The sequence below is a fragment of the Lepidochelys olivacea genome (genome assembly GCF_965140295.1).
Source record: "Lepidochelys olivacea isolate rLepOli2 genome assembly, chromosome: 5".
Classification (NCBI taxonomy): domain Eukaryota; kingdom Metazoa; phylum Chordata; order Testudines; family Cheloniidae; genus Lepidochelys; species Lepidochelys olivacea.
The window spans coordinates 2,071,153-2,089,415 of NC_140415.1; the positions used below are offsets into that span (position 1 = coordinate 2,071,153).

An 18,263-nucleotide genomic window follows, 5' to 3' on the forward strand; every position below is an offset into this window, starting at 1 on the left:
AAGCTATTGCAGAGCAGCTCAATGATGCCTGGGTTTCTAAAGGTGGGGAGGGGGGAAATCAAATGTTACTCACTAGTTTCTCCTTGGAGCAGTAGGACTGGAAGCACTTGGAGAGAATGTCAGCATACTGCATCAGCACTTTCCCAATTGTCTGCAAAGACAACAGTAAATGATGTTACACTCTGCTCTTCGACTGAGAAATGCAGGATGTTTGCAGAAGAACACAAAAATAAAATCAAACCAATAACTTAGAGTAGACAGGATTCTTCAAAACTTTTAGCTTCTGGTTCTTCAGGGTTCATTAATTTCATTTTTGGGTGGCTTTTTTTTTTTAAGCAATTTGAGCGTTCTATGCAGATGTCTGATAATCAGACTTTTTAAGGACTTTCTCTTTGTGTATACTGTAATGAATAATCTCTTTGTAATGCTCCTCACTGCACTTTAATGTAGTACTGTTTCAAACAGTACTATGTTAAAGGACACTAGGGACCCTTTAGTACACAGTAGCAGGGTCTACATGGACCAATTAATGTGCAAAACATTAGCGTGCTTTGGAAATCACCCCCCTGTGGTGTGTGTTATCGCTCCACATAGACAGGCCCTTAGATACATGTAAGCATTTCTGGTGTTTACTGGAGAAATGCCAATGTTTTCTAAATTTTTATTTTTTGTCCAGGGGGTGTTTTATCAGCGTTTATCGGTTAAAACCAAAAATAAGAAGCCCTAAAGTTCTTTAAAGTTCTCCATACAATTGAAGGCAGATGAAAAGCTAAATGCTAGTGCTGTTACCTTAGCAAACCTCCTCATATAGTGAGCTACAATCATAGGGTCTGGACACTCCAGCTTCTTAATGATCTCAAAGCTCTGATTGAGCTGTGTGAAGACATCCACCACCGAGCAGGAGAATAGAGCATGCTCAGATGTTTGCTGGAACTAAACAAAAAACACACACAGTAATTTCTGAGTGTCTTGTACGGATTTGAGAGAGGCAGCTGGTATTTCTCAGGTATCTGTCCTTTGTCTGCTGCGTGGGGCACTGGGCAGCTGCAAAGCAGAATATGTTCACCCCAGAATTAAGGAAGGAGTTTTCAAAGGGTCCCAAAGAAGTTTGGAACCTAATTTTCAAGGACTTATGAGACCTATCTCCCTTTGACAATTGCAGTCTAAACCAGGAAGGGACATGACTCAGCACCTGGGATTGGCAATTACACTGCTGAGACCTTTCATGAAATGCATCGTTTGCCTGTTCATTTAATGAGCAACATGGAAACGAAAACGCACAGAATTTTTTTTTTAAAATGGAGAAATATAAATGAGGGCTCGCATCCACATTCAAACAGGCTACGTACAGCACAACAACGCCTTCTGGGAGTGCTCGGTGAGGTTAAAGAACAGATGGATTAAGGTCACTTTCATTGTCACGATTAGACAAGTCCCTAGATTCATGTGTTTCAATGACTTCTCTCACAGGCATGGGGATGTGGGAGAATGCCAAGCCTCTTGCTGACACAGATTAGCAGCAGCACCACTTGTAAATGAATTGCTCTGCAGCCCCTATTAGGTTAAAACAGTTCCTGAGGACCTGGGGACAAAGTCTCAAGATAAAGGAGATTCCTATTTCTTCAGTGAGCTAAAATGGCTGCATCCGCATTCAGGCTCCTGAATTTGCTGTGGTAATATTTGGTTCCTGGGCACAGTAATCCAGCTACGTACCCCATCTTTCTTATCTCTTTCCAGGGCTCCATGCAGGAATTCCAGGGAAACATCTTCATTCTCATCCAGCCACTGCATCACAAACTGCTCAAACCATCTGCCACAGGGAGAGGAAGGAGAGCAAGTTACAGTGTGAAACGCGGTGCCTAGTCACAACTACTAATCTTGTGGCATTCCCACCTCTCAGCACTCGATGAGTCTTTCAGTGATTCAAATGCCTTCAAAACAGCAAAAATCCTGGCTTTCCTCTCCCCAGCTTTATTGGTTACATTTATTGCCAGACAGCAGCTGACCCTCTAGCGAGCCAGTCTGAAAGCTGATCATCATCTGCCCAGGTGCCCAGCTGGCTTTCCCCAGGGAGGATCTGGAGGACAGCAGCACCCTCACACACAGGTGTACTGACACATGTGCCCACATTGCTTCCTGGGCAGGAACAGTAGGCCACAATCTCGCCTGACGCCCTGAGCACTGGATTGTCAGATTGGGCCCCTCATAACCACGGGCTTCAGTACAGTTGCTACTATTTCACCCACTTCGTTCATTCTCCCTCTGCACTGTTCCACCTCTGCTCATGCTCTCTCCCTCTTCAGTAGCTTGGTTCTGGTTTTGCTTTCAATGTTTTTACTCCTTTTTCTCTTTTCCTGTTTGCATTACTAGCCCTCTCTCCCCCTCCCCGAGAACCGTGTGCTCACTAATTTTACCAGTGGCTCTGAGAAATTTAACCACACATGCTCCCAGGGACGAGCTAAGGGATACAGGTTTGGGAAGAGAAGCTTGCTGTGTGAGCTTGCAGCTCTCGCTGTCAGATCTGCATTGCATAAGGAAAGAGAGAAGGAAGTGGCTTCCCTGGGCCTCCTGCCATTTTGTCTCCAGGTGCAGGAACATATTTTGGGAGTTGGGGGAGGCAGATCCCAGATGAGGCAGTTTTCTCCACTCTGGTGCTGCTCTCTGCTACCCCATACCCTCCGTAGGGTAGCCTGGCATCCTCTCTCCCAAAGGCACAACTGCTCTCCAAGTTGGATCCAGTCTTTTAGACTCTTTGGCATGCTAATTCGTTAACAGTCTGGGAGAACGCTTGAGTAATCAGAGCTTAACGTCCGATTGGTGGCACTATACTATCCCCACAGGAGACACCAGCCCATGCAGAATCAGCAGTGCCATGGTGACTTATCTCTTGTGAGAGTGCAAGTGAATTCAGTGCATATGAAAGGGGCCAGACTGACCCACCCTAGAGTGGAGCTCCATGAATCCCAAGAACAGGTGGAACGTGGGCAAAGGAGAACAAGCTTCCCCCATGCTTTCCCATCTCCTATCCTGGAGAGGGGAGAGAGTAGCATAGCAGGATGGAAAGGGCTCCGGAAACTGGGCCTGTTAAAAATGGGTGCCCTTTTGTGCCAAGGAGGTAGCTTTACAATTAAAGTGGGGACATTTATCCACTTGGAACTGGACTAGACTCTTAACTCACTGCACCAGACAGCTACCAGGACTGATGTGCTGGATCTGAACCAGCAAAGAGGAAGAGAAAGGACCTGTATTCCATCAGCAATCCCTTGAGCTAGCCAGACCCCATTCTCTTGCTGTTTGAAAGCATCAGGACAATAGATAGGGGAGGTTTTCGGTGGTGTTTAAGAAGCAGCAGAGCATTTAAGGTTTCATCTGAATTAAATGTCTCTCTAGAGTTCATTGCACAGCTCTTCTCTATGTAAGTATTTAAGTACTGTAGCTGCAGCAAATCTCACTTTCATATAGTACCAAACAGCATTCACAAACAAGGGGAAAAAAGGCCCATGTGTGAATTCAATCCATAAGAAGTGTATTACATGAGCTTCACAGTAGAGTACGACCTTCTCTGAACAGGCCATGGAGCTCATTCAAATGGTGCTAATTATGGGCTGCTTGAATTAGCAAAAAATGTGAAATAACGTGAGAGACACGAGAGCGAGACAGACAGAGAGCGAGCGCACAACCGCAGAGCAGCCTTAAATACTGGGTAGCCTTAAATACTCCTAACACCTTTGCATATACAGCACATCCCTGTTAATATTGGAAATTGTAACTGACACAGTGTTAAATGCCAGCAGCAGCCTGCCTACACCAGCATGACCCAACAGAGCTGGCAGCCACGCTGACCTATGTTAGCAATGATGGGAAAATTTCCCTCACAGAGACAAGGTCTTTCCATGTTCCAGTGAAATTGCTTTTGACCTGGCAGTTCTGAGGCTTTGAAAGTCATGGTTTGTGCATGGGCTGCAGGACTCTCTTGATTTGAGCGTTTTGTTTGGTTTTTAAATAACGATTGTGCTTTTTAAGCCATGACTCATTCTTTTTACAAGAGAGCTCAGGTACTAAGGAAACAGAGGTAGTTTATAAGAGGGTAGCTAGCAAGTCTCCGATTCCCTGCAGAGCTCCTGAGTGGCAAGCTGCACACTGTATTGTATTGCTTACTGCCCCAGAAAGTTACAGCTCAATGAATGACACAGGCTGCTTGCTACTTACTAATTGCTGCTTATGGCACAGAAGGAGGCAGAACGGCCTACTGGTTATCCCTTACCAGCCATTGCGTATTGCGCCTTTGACATTCACTGCACGCTCACAGAAGGAGATAAGGGCACTTCAGAAAGTGTGCCACATGCAGTGATGAGAACACAAAGCCACTCGCCATAGATGGGATGCATAATACTTCCAGCATAATGGTTTACAAATTCACGGTCATCTAGGTGTTTTGCTGTCTAGCCAGACTGCCTGGCAAAAAGGGAGGGTAATTTTGGGGAGGGGGGTTCTTTTAAGACCCTCCTCCACCAGAAACTCCATAGAGAGAACTATGCTAAGAGAACATTAAGGATAACATAAGAATGGCCATACTGGGTCAGACCAAAGGTCCATCCAGCCTAGTATCCTGTCTACCAACAGTGACCAATGCCAGGTGCCCTAGAGGGAGTGAACCTAACAGGTAATGATCAAGTGATCTCTCTCCTGCCATCCATCTCCACCTCTGACAAAAGAGGCTAGGGACACCATTCCTTACCCATCCTGCCTAATAGCCATTGATGGGCTTAACCTCCATGAATTTATCCAGTTCTCTTTTAAACCCTGTTATAGTCCTAGCCTTCACAACCTCCTCAGGAAAGGAGTTCCACAGGTTGACTGTGCGCTGAGTGAAGAAGAACTTCCTTTTATTTGTTTTAAACCTGCTGCCCATTAATTTCATTAGGTGGCTCCTAGTTCTTATATTATGGGAACAAGAAAATAACTTTTCCTTATTCACTTTCTCCACACCACTCATGATTTTATAGACCTTTATCATATCCCCCCTTAGTCTCCTCTTTTCCAGTCTGAAAAGTCCTAGCCTCTTTAATCTCTCCTCAGATGGGACCCATTCCAAACCCCTCATCATTTTAGTTGTCCTTTTCTGAACCTTTTTTAATGCCAGTATACCTTTTTTTAGATGAGGAGACCGCATCTGTACACAGTATTCAAGATGTGGATGTACCATGGATATATATAAGGGCAATAAGATATTCTCCATCTTATTCTCTATCTTTTTTTAATGATTCCTACCATCCCGTTTGCTTTTTTGACTGCCGCTGCGCACTGCATGGACGTCTTCAGAGAACTATCCACGATCTTTCCAAGATCCAAGATCTTTCTCCTGATTAGTTGTAGCTAAATTAGCCCCCCATCATATTGTATGTATAGTTGGGGTTATTTTTTCCAATGTGCATTACTTTACATTCATCGACAAAATTATTTTAAAATTAATTAATTTCATAGACACATTTTTACATATTGTTTGGCAGGGAGCAATTGCCTTCCTCTTCCTGCCTGTTTTAGTAAGTGATCTAAAAGAAATTGCCACACCTTTTTAACTTATTCGCACCATCTAACACTCAAGCCTGTGCTATACAGGAGGTCAGACCAGATGATCATAATGATCCCCTCTGGCCTTAGAATCTATGAACTCACACAGCAAGTGACGCAGAGCTCCTGTGGAAATGATGGTCTGGTAACATGCCAATGCAGATTGACCTAATGAATATGCAGGAGGCATCGCACCCTGACTTTGGAGGGCTTGACCATGTAGTCTTTACAGCCCTTTTGAGAGTTCTGGTTTCGAATAAACTCTTCAGTGTAGTGAGCTCTCCTACGCCATGAATGGGAGCTGCGTCTTCTGGCTGAAAGGAAATTTCCTATTGTTGTGTGTTACAGATATAATGTAAGACAAAGGGCTGCAGTTTCAGCCTGTCCTGAACCTGGTCTCTGCTTCTATGGCCAGAATTTTGCAGACAAAATTAAGGCTTACATGCCTAGGTACCTGGCTGCCTCCACAAATCAGGTACTGAGACATTTAAACAGTGTTTTCAACTGACCATGCAAGTTACAGGGGCAAAAACAGACTGGGTTTTCAAGATTGGGCCAAACACGTGCACAGTAAGTCACGATATCAAAGGCAGAAATGCCTTCTACCTCCAGAGACGAGCTCGTCTCTGGTACAATCACACTACTTGATGCGTACTAAAGTGTATAATTTAGAAAAAAACATGATATATTAAGCATTTTGAAAGGACAAAGAATAAGAAGTTCATGCTTTTGGGAATTAACATCTTCCGTCTTTCCGCTGACTTCTGTGATGGACAAGAGGAAGCTCTAATGCTCAACTGCTGGCTGCATTTCTACCCAGTTTCAGAAATTGATGCTGGATTGTTGAAAGCAAGGGGAGTGACAGGTTTAAGAGTCAGCACTTAGAAACCTTGACTTTATTTTCAACCCAACCTCAAGGCCATCAGAAATGGATCACTCAGAAAGCATTCTCCCCCACTGCCAGGTATGGGATAAGGCAAATGGGTCTGAGCTCTGTCTCCTGTCCATTCTGAGGCGTAAGAGTTGGCTCTCTGGATAGTGGAGTTTTGACTGGTCTCAAAGAGTTTACTAGGTTTGAAGCTGAAGCAGAGAATTTTAAGTATCTTCTGTACTTAATGAACTTGCATTTCATAAAATAGAAACTAACTCATTGCTACAGTTAGCCCCAGTGGTATTTTTGAAGGGGTGGGCGTAGGAGCGCAGACAGGTAAGGGAGATGGTTGAAATAGTCATTAGATGTGTTTGGTTACATGCCTAGTGTTAAATATTAGCACTGATCAGCAGCAGAGGTTACTGAGACTGCACATACACCATGGCACTAGGAACTCTATAGAGAGATACCGCACAGACAAAGCCAGCAGGTTAGATCATTGAATATTACTGCTTAGTGACACTCCGGTCACATTTTTCACCCATAGATCGCAGAGCTCCTTAGGAAAATAGCTAAGCATCATTATCATTATTTTACAGATCTGTAAACTAAGACACAATACAGAGAAATCAAGTGACTGCCTTCGCTGACTCAGAAGCAGAGCCAAGAAAGGAAACCAGGCTAGCCTCCTGTCCACGTGACCATGCAGCCTCTCATTGCTCTGCTGATCTGTTCCCAAGGCCCACAGTTCAAACTGGTTATTATATCAGGTGTCCCAAATTCGAGTGATGCCCTGTAGATCAGGCATGCTCACATTATGTTCACCTGAGGGCTGCGCTGACAACTTGCTAGGAGCCCAAGGGCCATGCCTAATTTTAATAATACAGCTTAGATGGCACATGCCCTTATTTTTAATTCCTTGGTGTTGCGCAGCAGCTACAAGCCGCAGCAACAGGCCAGGTTGCTCAGGACAAGGTTGATTATTGCAATCTGGGACCTGTAGTCACCAGCAACTACAGCTCCATATTAAAGGGCAGGACAGACACACTGTATAACTCTGATCCTCACTGGCCTCCCTGGATATAGACCATGTGATCCAGGCTCTCTGCTTTGCCCTTTGTTGAATGCAGTATTTCATGCTGAAACTCATGGGATTCTCCCAAGGTGAGCTTGCACTGAACCAGCTCTGCCCTTTGCGGGACAGATTGATATCAGCAGGATGGGCCTGCTCACCCTGTAAATCAACCCCAGAAAACAAATTATTCAAGTCAGACCCTTTGCAACCTCTACTAAAGAGAAAAGGCATCAGAACAGGAAGTGGGGCGGAATTGCTCCAGGGCGGCGAGGACCTAAGTGAGCGCCTTGCTCAGGGAAGGTGCCATTATTGGAGTCTAATCTAAAGACACCAGCACTGCTTTACTAAGGACGGTGCCTATTTAAAAAAAAAAAAAAAAAGGCGGCAGCCCCTAGCGGCAGCTCCAGCTTCTGGCAGGAACTTGGGGTGGCCACTCAGACAGTGCTTGGAAGCCAAGGTTTGATAAGACAGAGCATTTGCCGTTTAACCGTTGATTACAGAGTCAAAATTACAAGGCTCACCCCAATGTAACCAGATCACAGATTGTAAGCATGCCATAGAAATGCCCCCAAATCAAACCTAGATCCCAAGGTCCAACCCTCTGCTAAATACTTTGGCTCTTGAGACTGAGTTGAGACATACTGTACAATGAGATGAAACAATCACGTATGTAAGGAGGAGAAAGACCAATAGCAAGAATAGCTGAGAGAAGGCTAGTATGCTTTCGTTATGGTCAGAAAGAAGTGTAGAGGCAGTAAAGATCGGAAAGGTAGGAAGACTAAGGTAAAGCAGAAAGATCACCCTAAGGAAGGTGTGAAATGGGGCAAGAAATGGAATTTATAACAGAGAACACAACTGACTTACGCTGGATAGTCGGGCACTTTCCCCTTGAAGGCAGGCAGATTGCAAACATACTCATTGTACAGCCATTTCACTTTGAAGTGCAAATTCATATAGTCTGCACTTTTACATAGTCTGTGCTTCTCATGATCTGTTGGGAAGAAAACAAGCAGTCAGGTATGTTAAATTAGCATTATTCCAGCTGCACTGGTCACAGCAGGGTTGCGTACAACACATCTGCAATGTGCTAAGGTACTGGTGCATGAGGTATGCCTATAATGCCATGACATTTCAGCAGTTAGGATTTCTACAGCATTTGGGGGTTCTTTGCAGATCAGCAGGTTGAGTTCTGGAGTAATTTTGCACAGCTCCATCTAACACTTCAAAAATAGAAGAATTTCTGTTGTCATGACAATAAGAGGAGAACGATTTCTTATGGCCTGTCCTCCTCTTCACATTAGATGCTCTGGATTTTGTCGTCCTAAGAAAGAAATAATACGATTCCTAGAGATGGCATTTGGGTTCTCCTAGATTTAAATGGTGGTAACAAATATACTATCTTGCAGCCTCCAAGAGAGGAGGGCAGAGAGAGTTAAGTTCCGTATCTCCATTTGTTAGTGATGTCCTAGTATGGAGTAGGTGTGGATTTCTACAGGGGCTCTGCAAGGCATTTTCATCACTACAGCACATGCATCTTTTGCCTCCCAGACTCAGCTGGCTCAGTCTCTGCAGAGCAGAGGTGAAAGACTAGGAGGCCACTGCTGGCTCAGTGCACTGGGGACACTTCATCATCAGGAAAACACAGTTCTTGCTGGTGCAGGAAGGATGTCTCATGAGGAAGCAACTCTCTTCCTTTGTATCTCCACCATCCTGCGGTGGCACAAAGTCAGCTCCACAAGTCATAGGGGCGAAGGAAATGTTCTCAGCTGCCCTGCTTGTACCCTCATCTGCCCAGGACTCAATCAGCAATTCCCTCCTCCCAGCATTTCCAGCCGGACTGGTGCAGAAGGCCCCGGGTCACCTGCTCCCTGGGGTTGGGCCATTATGATCATTTTACGCCCCCACCCCCACCCCCCAAATTCTTTATACGGGCTGCCCATAAAGCAGTCAATTGATTTTAAGGCAGACCTGCCTGCTTGTCAAGCCTCGAGTGGGAAACAACCTGCCTATACTTTAACTTATCCTTGAGCTTTGTCTTAGTAGTTAAATGTGTTCTCACATCACTTGTTTTTAGAGAGGTTCCACCATTACCACTTACTTTCACTAGCAAGCGATGAGAGATTTTGCTACATCTTGGAAAACTCAGCCGCCAGAAACATCCCTATTCCCTTCTGGGATATTATGAAAGATACTTCTCTATCAGACTGGTGCTTTGTTTTAACCACCACCGAGTCCATGAGTACAATCCTCTTTCCAAAGGGACACCTGCTGCATTTGGAAGCCTCTTACTGGGTTTTATTTGAGGTGGGTCCAAGCTGCAGAGATTTCCCTGGATCTGAGTTTTCCCAATGCCACAGTTGGTTTGATGGCCAAACTTTATACATGTATGTGACCCGTTCACTCCAAGTGACGTTTTTCTTGGAAGTGAAGAAAAAGAGCATCGCTGTGTCTTAGAGCTTGTCTACATGAGCACTTGGCAAGCTGAGATAGGAATTTACCCTGCCCCAGCCTGCTGCAGCATAACGGTCCACGTGCACCAGCTGATGTGCGTTAATAGTTTATAAGAGCACTTTGAGCTAGTCTCTTTGAAATGGGACCAGCTGAAAGTGCATTAACAAATTGTTAACATGTGTCAGAGTAGGAGTGGACATGTGGACAGTAGTTAGACTGCAGCAGGTAAGTGCGGGGCAGACTTAACCTCCCATAGTCTAATTGCTTATGTAGATATGCCTTAGCTTAATGAAGCTGTGATATCCTTTGTGCCTAAGGAGAATAGGAGCCCCACCTCAGAGTATCTGACCTACTGGCCTCTCTCAGTAGTAAGTGCAGAAGTAAAGACATATGTAGGGGGTTTAGCAGTCAGACTGGAGTTGGAAAGAGACACAAGTATGCACTCCGTGCCTCTAGTGAGAGGAGGGAAATCAGTGGACAATCAACACTTTGTTCATTTTGATGTGGAGCACTACAGGGGTTGCCATCGCCCTACTTGACAGAGCAGAGAGTCATTCTTGCATAGGAGCAGCTACCAGCTTATAACACAACTGGATGCATTTGAGATGAAGTGGCTTGAGCAGTAAGTTTTTCTCCACAGGTGACAAGGAGACCATACAACTTTCTAAATGACAAGCCCTGTCAAAGTAGAGGTCAGTAGTGCTTGAGATGCAAGATGTGTTACCTCCCCTATGAAAGATGGATATGTGGCTATAGGAAAAGCACAGGCCATGAGACAGTCTGATCAAAGAAAATCTAACAAATTTATTTGAGCATAAGCTTTCGTGAGCTACAGCTCACTTCATCGGATGCTGTAGCTCAGGAAAGCTTATGCTCAAATAAATTGGTTAGTCTCTAGGATGCCACAAGTACTCCTTTTCTTTTTGCAAATACAGACTAACATGGCCGCTACTCTGAAAAAAGAAAATCTGATACATTTTAGTCAGAAGTTTGGGGGGAGGCCTAGGTATCACCTTGTCTTTGCACAATACACAGCATAAGGTGTTGGCCATCAGGACTTACAGCTCTGAGCCACTCCTGGCAAACAAAAATTAGACCTTCAGCACAGGAACATAGGAACAGCCACAATGGATCAGACCAGTTGTCCATCTAACTGAGTCTTCTATCTCCTGCTGTTTCTGAGGAAGGTGCAAGGAAAGCCCGCACAAGGCAGGCATGGCACAAGTTATATCCTGCTGTTTTTCTGTCAGAAAAGCGTCTGAGTCCACACCATGTGGAACTGCTACTCCTGTGGGAATTCTGCGCCACTGCGCATGTGCAGAATTCATGTCCCCTGCAGATTTCTTTGCTTCCCCGCAGAAAAATGACTTTCTGACAGGGAAGCAAAGGGAAGCTGCAAGAGCAGCCATGCACCACTCCCTAGCTGCGCAGGTACATTGTTTCAGGCACCCAGAGCAGCCAGCGGAGAGGTAAATCACCACAGGGCTGGGGACAGCCCAGCCAGTGGCTCCTAGCCTGAGCCGGGATCAGCTCCTAGTGCTGGCTAGGCTGGAGGCAGGAGAGAACAGGACTTCCTCTTCCCCTGGAAGGAGTGGCTGGGGCTGTGTCAGACTCACCCCCAGAAACCTCCCTGAGCTGCAGGAAGCTCTGCATCCTCCCTGCTTCCTGCTCCCATCACTCCTCAGCTGTGGGGGACGGGTCACTGTACAGGGAGCTGCTCCCCCATCTGCCCAACCCCCACACATCCGGACCTCCCATACGCAGACACCCCTGCCAAGCCGCACCCTGTACATCCAGAACCCTCCTAGCCCTCCAGACCTGAACCCCACCCCACTGAACCTCAACCCCTGCATTTGGAGCGTCCTGCATCCAGATCCCCTGCCTTTGGACACTCACCCCTGCACCTAGACCACCCCCCACTGAGCTCCCTGCACATAACCCCCCACCCTTTTGAGCCCCACCCCCCTGACCCCCCACATCCAGATCCCCATGCCATTGACCCCAATTAGCTGCACCCAGCCCCCCACAACACCAAGCCCCACTCCCCCAGCCGCCCTCTAAGACCCCCACAGCTGAGGCCCAACCACTTTCACCTGGAAACCCCTGCCGAGTCCCATTGCCCCAGCACCTGAAACCCGCCCCAAAGAGCCTCTGTGTATACAGATACCCCCCCCCACACACATGCCTAGACCACCCCCCACTGAGCTGCCTGCATCCAGGTTGTCCCACACAGAATCCTCTCACCCCAGACCTGGATCCTCCCACACTGAGCCCCTCCACACTTGGATCCTGCCTGCACCACACCAGCTGCACCTGGCACAGGTGCCCCAGGATATTTCTGGGGCAGGCATAGGTCTTGTGCTGTGTCAGGGTTGGGTGTAGCCTCACCACTGAGTCCGTGTCCCCGGAGCGAGGGGTGGAAAGGCTGCACAGTGATCTCCAACCTTCGTGCAGCCAGTGGTCTGTGCTCCCCACTGTCATGCGGGAGCCTCTGCATTTATTTACGACAAATAAAACTTGCAGAATTTTAAAATATAGTGCACAGAATTTTTAATGTTTTGGAGCAGAATGTCCCCAGGAGTAAATAACTGCTGATCCTGAGGTTCCAGTGGAGGCAGCCAAAGGACTCCCAAGGACCCTTTGCTTTTCTGTTGGAGAAGACTGCCCACGGAGCAGGACCCCCCACCGGCATTTAAGAGGAGCTGCTGACCCAAGACGCGGAGGCCCAAAGGGACGAACACCAAAGTACTCAGAAACCATGTGGAGTAAAACCTGAATGGGGCTTGAACTCTGAAGCTGTCTGCCCAAAATACTCACCAAGGTGGCGCTGCATAAAAATGACATGGCACCCACCACCTTGGAACTGAGAAAACAACAGCACCTACCTCAGATCCAGCAGGGACCAGTGATCCCTGGATCCAAGTATAGCATTAATCGGCCCCCAAAACAGGTCTTCCCGGAGCTGGGAACTTGTCATCAGTACTGAAGAGATGACAGTTCTGGAGAGAATATTGGAAATGCTAGACAGGTCTGAGTAATGCGACATCTCTTCCAGCAGATCCTTCAGAGGGGTTATGGGGGTCTGCCAGACAGTTCCAAGGGGCATCCCCACAAATAGGACTGACCTGACTATGTTAGGTTCCACTGGAAGAATACGGATCCTAAGCCATTTTGCCATTTCCTTACTGGGCACTTTTACAAGTGACTTGGGATGTCGCATCTTGGCTCAGACCCCTCCTCAAACTCAACCAAAACAGGGAGCGCAACAGGGCAAGAGGAACACCTCTTAAACCCTGTGATCTCAATGGATACAATGTCTCAGGCAAGGCCCCTGGTGATCCCAGAGCAGTAGAAATTTGACAAAAACAGCCAACACACACATTTTAAGTGGAGGTTACTTACTGTAATTGGAGGTTCTTCGGGATGTGCAGCCCCTTTCTGTATTCCACATGTGGGTACACAGGCACACCATGCACCTGAGTCTGGAGATTTTAGCAAGCAGTGTCTGTTGGACCACATGTGTGCAGTGAATCTCCTCGTGCTCCTGGGTGAGGGTATAAGAAGCAGTGCGGGTCGACACCCTCTCAGTTCCTCTTCTAACCGCAAACCTGATCAGATCCGCAGCAGAGGGGATGGAGGGCAGGTAGCAGAATACAGATGGGGCCTCACATCTCAAAGAACCTCCGGTTATAGTAAGTAACCTCCACTACTTCTTTGAGTGCTGGTTCCTATGTGTATTCTATACGTGGGAGATTGAAAACCAGTTATCAGATCGAAGGTGGGGGCAAGGAAGCCAGCAACAAAGATGCATGCAGTACTTCAGATCCAACTGCTGCATCTCTAGCAGCAGCTTGTCCTTTTGAAATACTCTAAATGGGGGGTGGGTGGGTAGGTCCACCATGAAGGCTCCCAGTTTGCTGACCCTCCTGGCTGAAGTGATGTCCACTAGAAATGCCACCTTCATGGTCAGGTGGGACACGGAACATGATGTTAAGGATTCAAACCGAAGTCTAGTGAGCTTTGACAGCACAAGGTTCAGATCCCATAGTGGTGTGGGTTTAGTGACTGGCAGAAAGGCCTGGATGAGGCTTAGAACCTGGGGGCTCCACTTCTAAGCACATTTGCTTGTAGGGGTGCTGCTCATTTGGTGAAGCCAATGTTCTGGGGAGGGCGGGGGGGGAGAGGGTGTCTCCCCGGCCTGGATCCGAGAGGGCTTCATAGCCTTCTCCAGTAAGAGTTTTCAAACTCACGATCTTAGCGGAAACAGCCAACAAATGCTGCACTTCACTGAAACGCCCCCCCCCCCCCCCACACCCAGACAGTAGAGGCAGTGTTGGTTTGTTGCTGACAGAGAAGGATCTAGGGCAGTTTTTGAAGCTCAAGAGTCTGGCATAGTCCCTGATTGTGGGGAGGGAGTTCCTGGTCTGGGGAAACAATCTATACTAACCACACTAAAATTAACAAAGCATAACTAATTACAATCTTATTTACAGGTTTTCTGAAAGAGAGGACACTGGATTCTGACTCAGACCATGTGGCATTAGAAGGAACTGAGAGAGCGTCGACCTACACTGCGGCTTGTACCCTCGCTCGGGAGCACAAGGAGATCTACTGTGCATGTACGGGCCAACGGACACTACGCGTTACAATCTCTAGACTCAGGCGCAGGGTGTGCACCGGGACCCAGGTGTGGAATACACATAGGCACCAATACTCAAAAAAGAACTAACACTTACAAGTCTAAAATTTTCCTAACTGCACTATTTAAGGACTATTTTATCCTAAATTACAAAGCAGAAGAATGGAGGGGAATGCAGGCGTCACTGGGTTGGCGTGCGGGTAGAGGGGAATGCAGGGGTGACTAGAAGGGCTGGGGTGTTTACACACAAACTCTGGAACATTGTGAATTCTACAACTATCCCTTGCTCCCAACTACTGTGACTCCTATAGAAGGGCTCTCTGGAGGCAGAATCAGGAAGGATAAAGCCAAATCTATTTGCCCAAAATAAGCCAGACAAGAGAATGCACTAAAGGCAGAGAAACTAAAATTAGCAGAGTCATGGATCCAAGTCTTTTCCAAAAATATTTTTGTTCAGTCTAGGATAAAATGTTACTAAAATGCAGAGCAGGAAGATGCATGACATCAGCAGAAGCATAATCCTGGGGACTGACCTCTAACACAATCTGCAGCAAGAAGGAGAGAGGGTGACACTGACTTAAGAAAACTAAGGGAACTAAAAAATAAAAAGATGATGAAACCTTACCACCATAAAAGAGGACTTTGCGAATGCGAAAGACAGGTGGGGCTTGTGACAGAGGAGAGACAAAAGTGAACCACAGGAAGAAACAAACATGATGGAGATCAAAGAAATCCGTTGAAACCAAAAACCTCTTGCCCCTTAGCAGCTAACTCAATCATGACCAGCTGCTCTCCCCTTCCAGAGACTGGCTACAGGTTTTGGTTACCTCTACCCGTTTGATAAAGGGAAGGATTTCAGAAGTTACTGACGATAAGAGACAGCCCACAGCACAGAGCTATACTGGCAGCATGCCCGTGATTTCCTTTTTCAGACAGAATTGTGCTCTTGTACCTTTTATTTAAAGCAACCTGTGTTCCACCCCATTAGCATATACCCTTTGCTTCTTCTGAAACATGTTATGCAGGAAACATGTAGGAGTTGGAGATCTTAGTGGACTTATGTGCTGTAGCCTACCGGACATGAAAGAGCTTAGCAGCAGGACTAATGGAAAAGTGCATGAATATTTTCTGACAACTGCTGTGTTTCATCCTCAGCAAACCACAAGAACAGAGAAGAGTTCTACAAAGGTCTCTTATTTCCCCTGGGAACACAGTCATACTGTAGATGTTACAGCTGAAAACGAGCTCTTAGGGTCATCCAGTCCACCATGAGGGCTCACATGGGATTGCTTCTTTGCAGCATGTTCTCCAGTGCTTTGTCTAATCTATTCTTGACCCAGACGTTTCCACAGTCTAATACACCTCGCCATTTGTTTTTTTCTTGAGATATAACCTATACTTTCTTTAGTTAATTTAATTCCATTATATCAAAAGATAAAAATCTTATAGAGACCCTGAACTATATCCCCCTCTCTCTGGTGTTTCCACAACTCAAATGCTTGTGCACAGTTATTGAATCTCTTCCCCCTTAGTAGTAGTTTGATCACCCTATACATATTTAATTCTTTCAGATCTGTCAGTCCCTTCATCCTGTTCTTATCCAAGTTCCCTCCAACTTACCAACATCTTTCTAGCTCTGAGGTGGCCCAGAACTAAACAAGCACCATACCTCATGGCTGGCAGCTTCTCTATTACTGTCACAGTCAACTGCCTTATTGGTAGAAAACAGAGCTGCATTCCCCTTTGCTTGGAGTCTCTACTCTCTGGATCATGAAGCTGCCCTCTGTGTGACTGAGGGACCTCTAATGATCCATGTTGAGCGGCAACTGTTTGCCACAGGTCAGCTGTTAAGCAGGTTAATCGTGCAACCAGCCAACTCTCACCACTCAGAGCTGCCACCTTATATCCCACTCCCCAACATGTCTTTCTGTGTGAACCCAAATCATGTTGTTTTTCAGCCAAGACGACATCTCTAGCAGTCTGTGAAACAGCCACGGAGAGAATGCTGCTAAAGAGCTTTGTCAGACATACTTCTCCAAGATCAGTGCCTAGCTTGCTGTGGGTTTCCTGAATTCTGGTCTCCTTTACGTAGGTATGACATACAAACAACACTGCCATTTACTTGCACACCAGGCGTTTGTGGAAACCTGTACAGATACAGCTAGAAAAGAAAACTTCCGGAGAGGATTGTGTTCAGAGCTAGCATCTTTCCAAACCCGAGAGCACTTATACTGCCGGCAAATTTACTTCCTGACTGACCATTTCACCCTTGAGTTCGCTGCCTACATGAACGAGTGTTTCTCAACAATGCTCTGGACAACTAGAGAAACCAGTCATTTCACCTCTCTCAGGTTAGCTCTTTTGTTCACTTGTGCTGTTTTGAGGACATACTGAGTTCACAGTGTCTCTTCAAAAATGAAAGAGCTCATGTCCCCTGCATAAAGGCCCACCAGGCGCCATGACTGACAAGTCTTAAGGGCTTGAAATCCCAAGGACTATTTTCAACCTGGTATTTCCTAGATCTTAAGTCACTAGAAACTGGTATGTCCTCCTCATAATAATTTAGATTGGATGATTCTGGAAAACAGAAGAAAAAAACGCTAATGGCATTTAAATAAGCCTGGGATTTCTAAAGCTATGCATCTCCTGTAGGCACTCTCTTGCTTCCTACCAAAAGATCCTGTTCACTAACAGAGTAAAGAGCTCCTGGATGCATTCCTTTTACACTCAATATTTACCATTCACATTTTCCCCCCACTGTTCTGTGTGCACAAGATTTCTTCTTTAATTTCAAGGTGAATTCACTCTTTACTGATCCTGAGTAGGTGCCCACCCCTAGACAATGAGTGAGGATTGTAAGGAAAGGATAATTCTCACCCCACATCCGTGTCTACATTACATTAAGTTATAATGTGTCACAGTTCTTTATAAATCCTTCCATAAATCCACCTTAGTGTGCTTCATAGCACCCCTTAGCAGTGTACATCAGAGCCTCTACAACACATCATCTTTATTGCAGCCTGGGGTGTGGAGGGAAGGTCACGGATACAGCTCCTCAGACTCACCAGCAGAGCCACCTGTCAAACATATTACTTACCTGGATTTTACTGAACTCATCATTTAAGCTCACAGCAGGCACTGTCTGGAGAGTGAGATTCCTGTCCTCATTCTCAGACACGGGGCTCTAATGCCCATCCTGTGTCCACATTCCTTTTTAATTTGCTATTTTAAAATCCCTCACCGCAGCTTCTTAAAATCAACCTCATTTAACACATCATATTTTAATAATTTCCCCTTTAACTTGCCTACCTCCTTACCCTTCAAGGGCTTAACTGCAGCAACCTTTCACCAGAGCATCCCTTACTCTCCTTTTTGTCCTATAACATATTGATATGCCTTACCCTGTGGTTCAAGGAACGATGCTCTAGGGGTAGCATGCTAGCCCAGGATTTGGAAGACCTGCTCTGCCACAGACTGCATATGACACCTTGGACAAGCCACTTTAGGTCCCTGTGCCTCAGTTCTCCATCCATAAAGAAGAGATAAAAAGAACGTCCCTGTTTCACAGGGATGTTATGAGGATAACTGCGTCAAAGGCTGCGCAGCACTTCGATTCTACCGTAATGGGGGCCACATAATGTATCTATGACAGACAG

The 18,263-nt window shown here is 46.2% G+C and overlaps 1 protein-coding gene across 6 annotated transcripts in view; it reads right to left on the reverse strand.

The window, feature by feature from the left end:
- UNC13B (unc-13 homolog B) overlaps positions 1-18,263 on the reverse strand; it is a gene marked incomplete at its 5' end in the record, with an annotated part of 380,494 nt that overhangs the window by 62,522 nt on the left and 299,709 nt on the right. For all 6 annotated transcript variants that reach the window (XM_084628800.1, XM_084628798.1, XM_084628797.1 and 3 more), the window contains 4 exons: positions 74-151; positions 790-933; positions 1,714-1,810; positions 8,382-8,508. In XM_084628800.1, the coding sequence (XP_084484926.1) occupies positions 74-151; positions 790-933; positions 1,714-1,810; positions 8,382-8,508 (446 nt within the window). The remainder of the gene's footprint in view (positions 1-73; positions 152-789; positions 934-1,713; positions 1,811-8,381; positions 8,509-18,263) is intronic.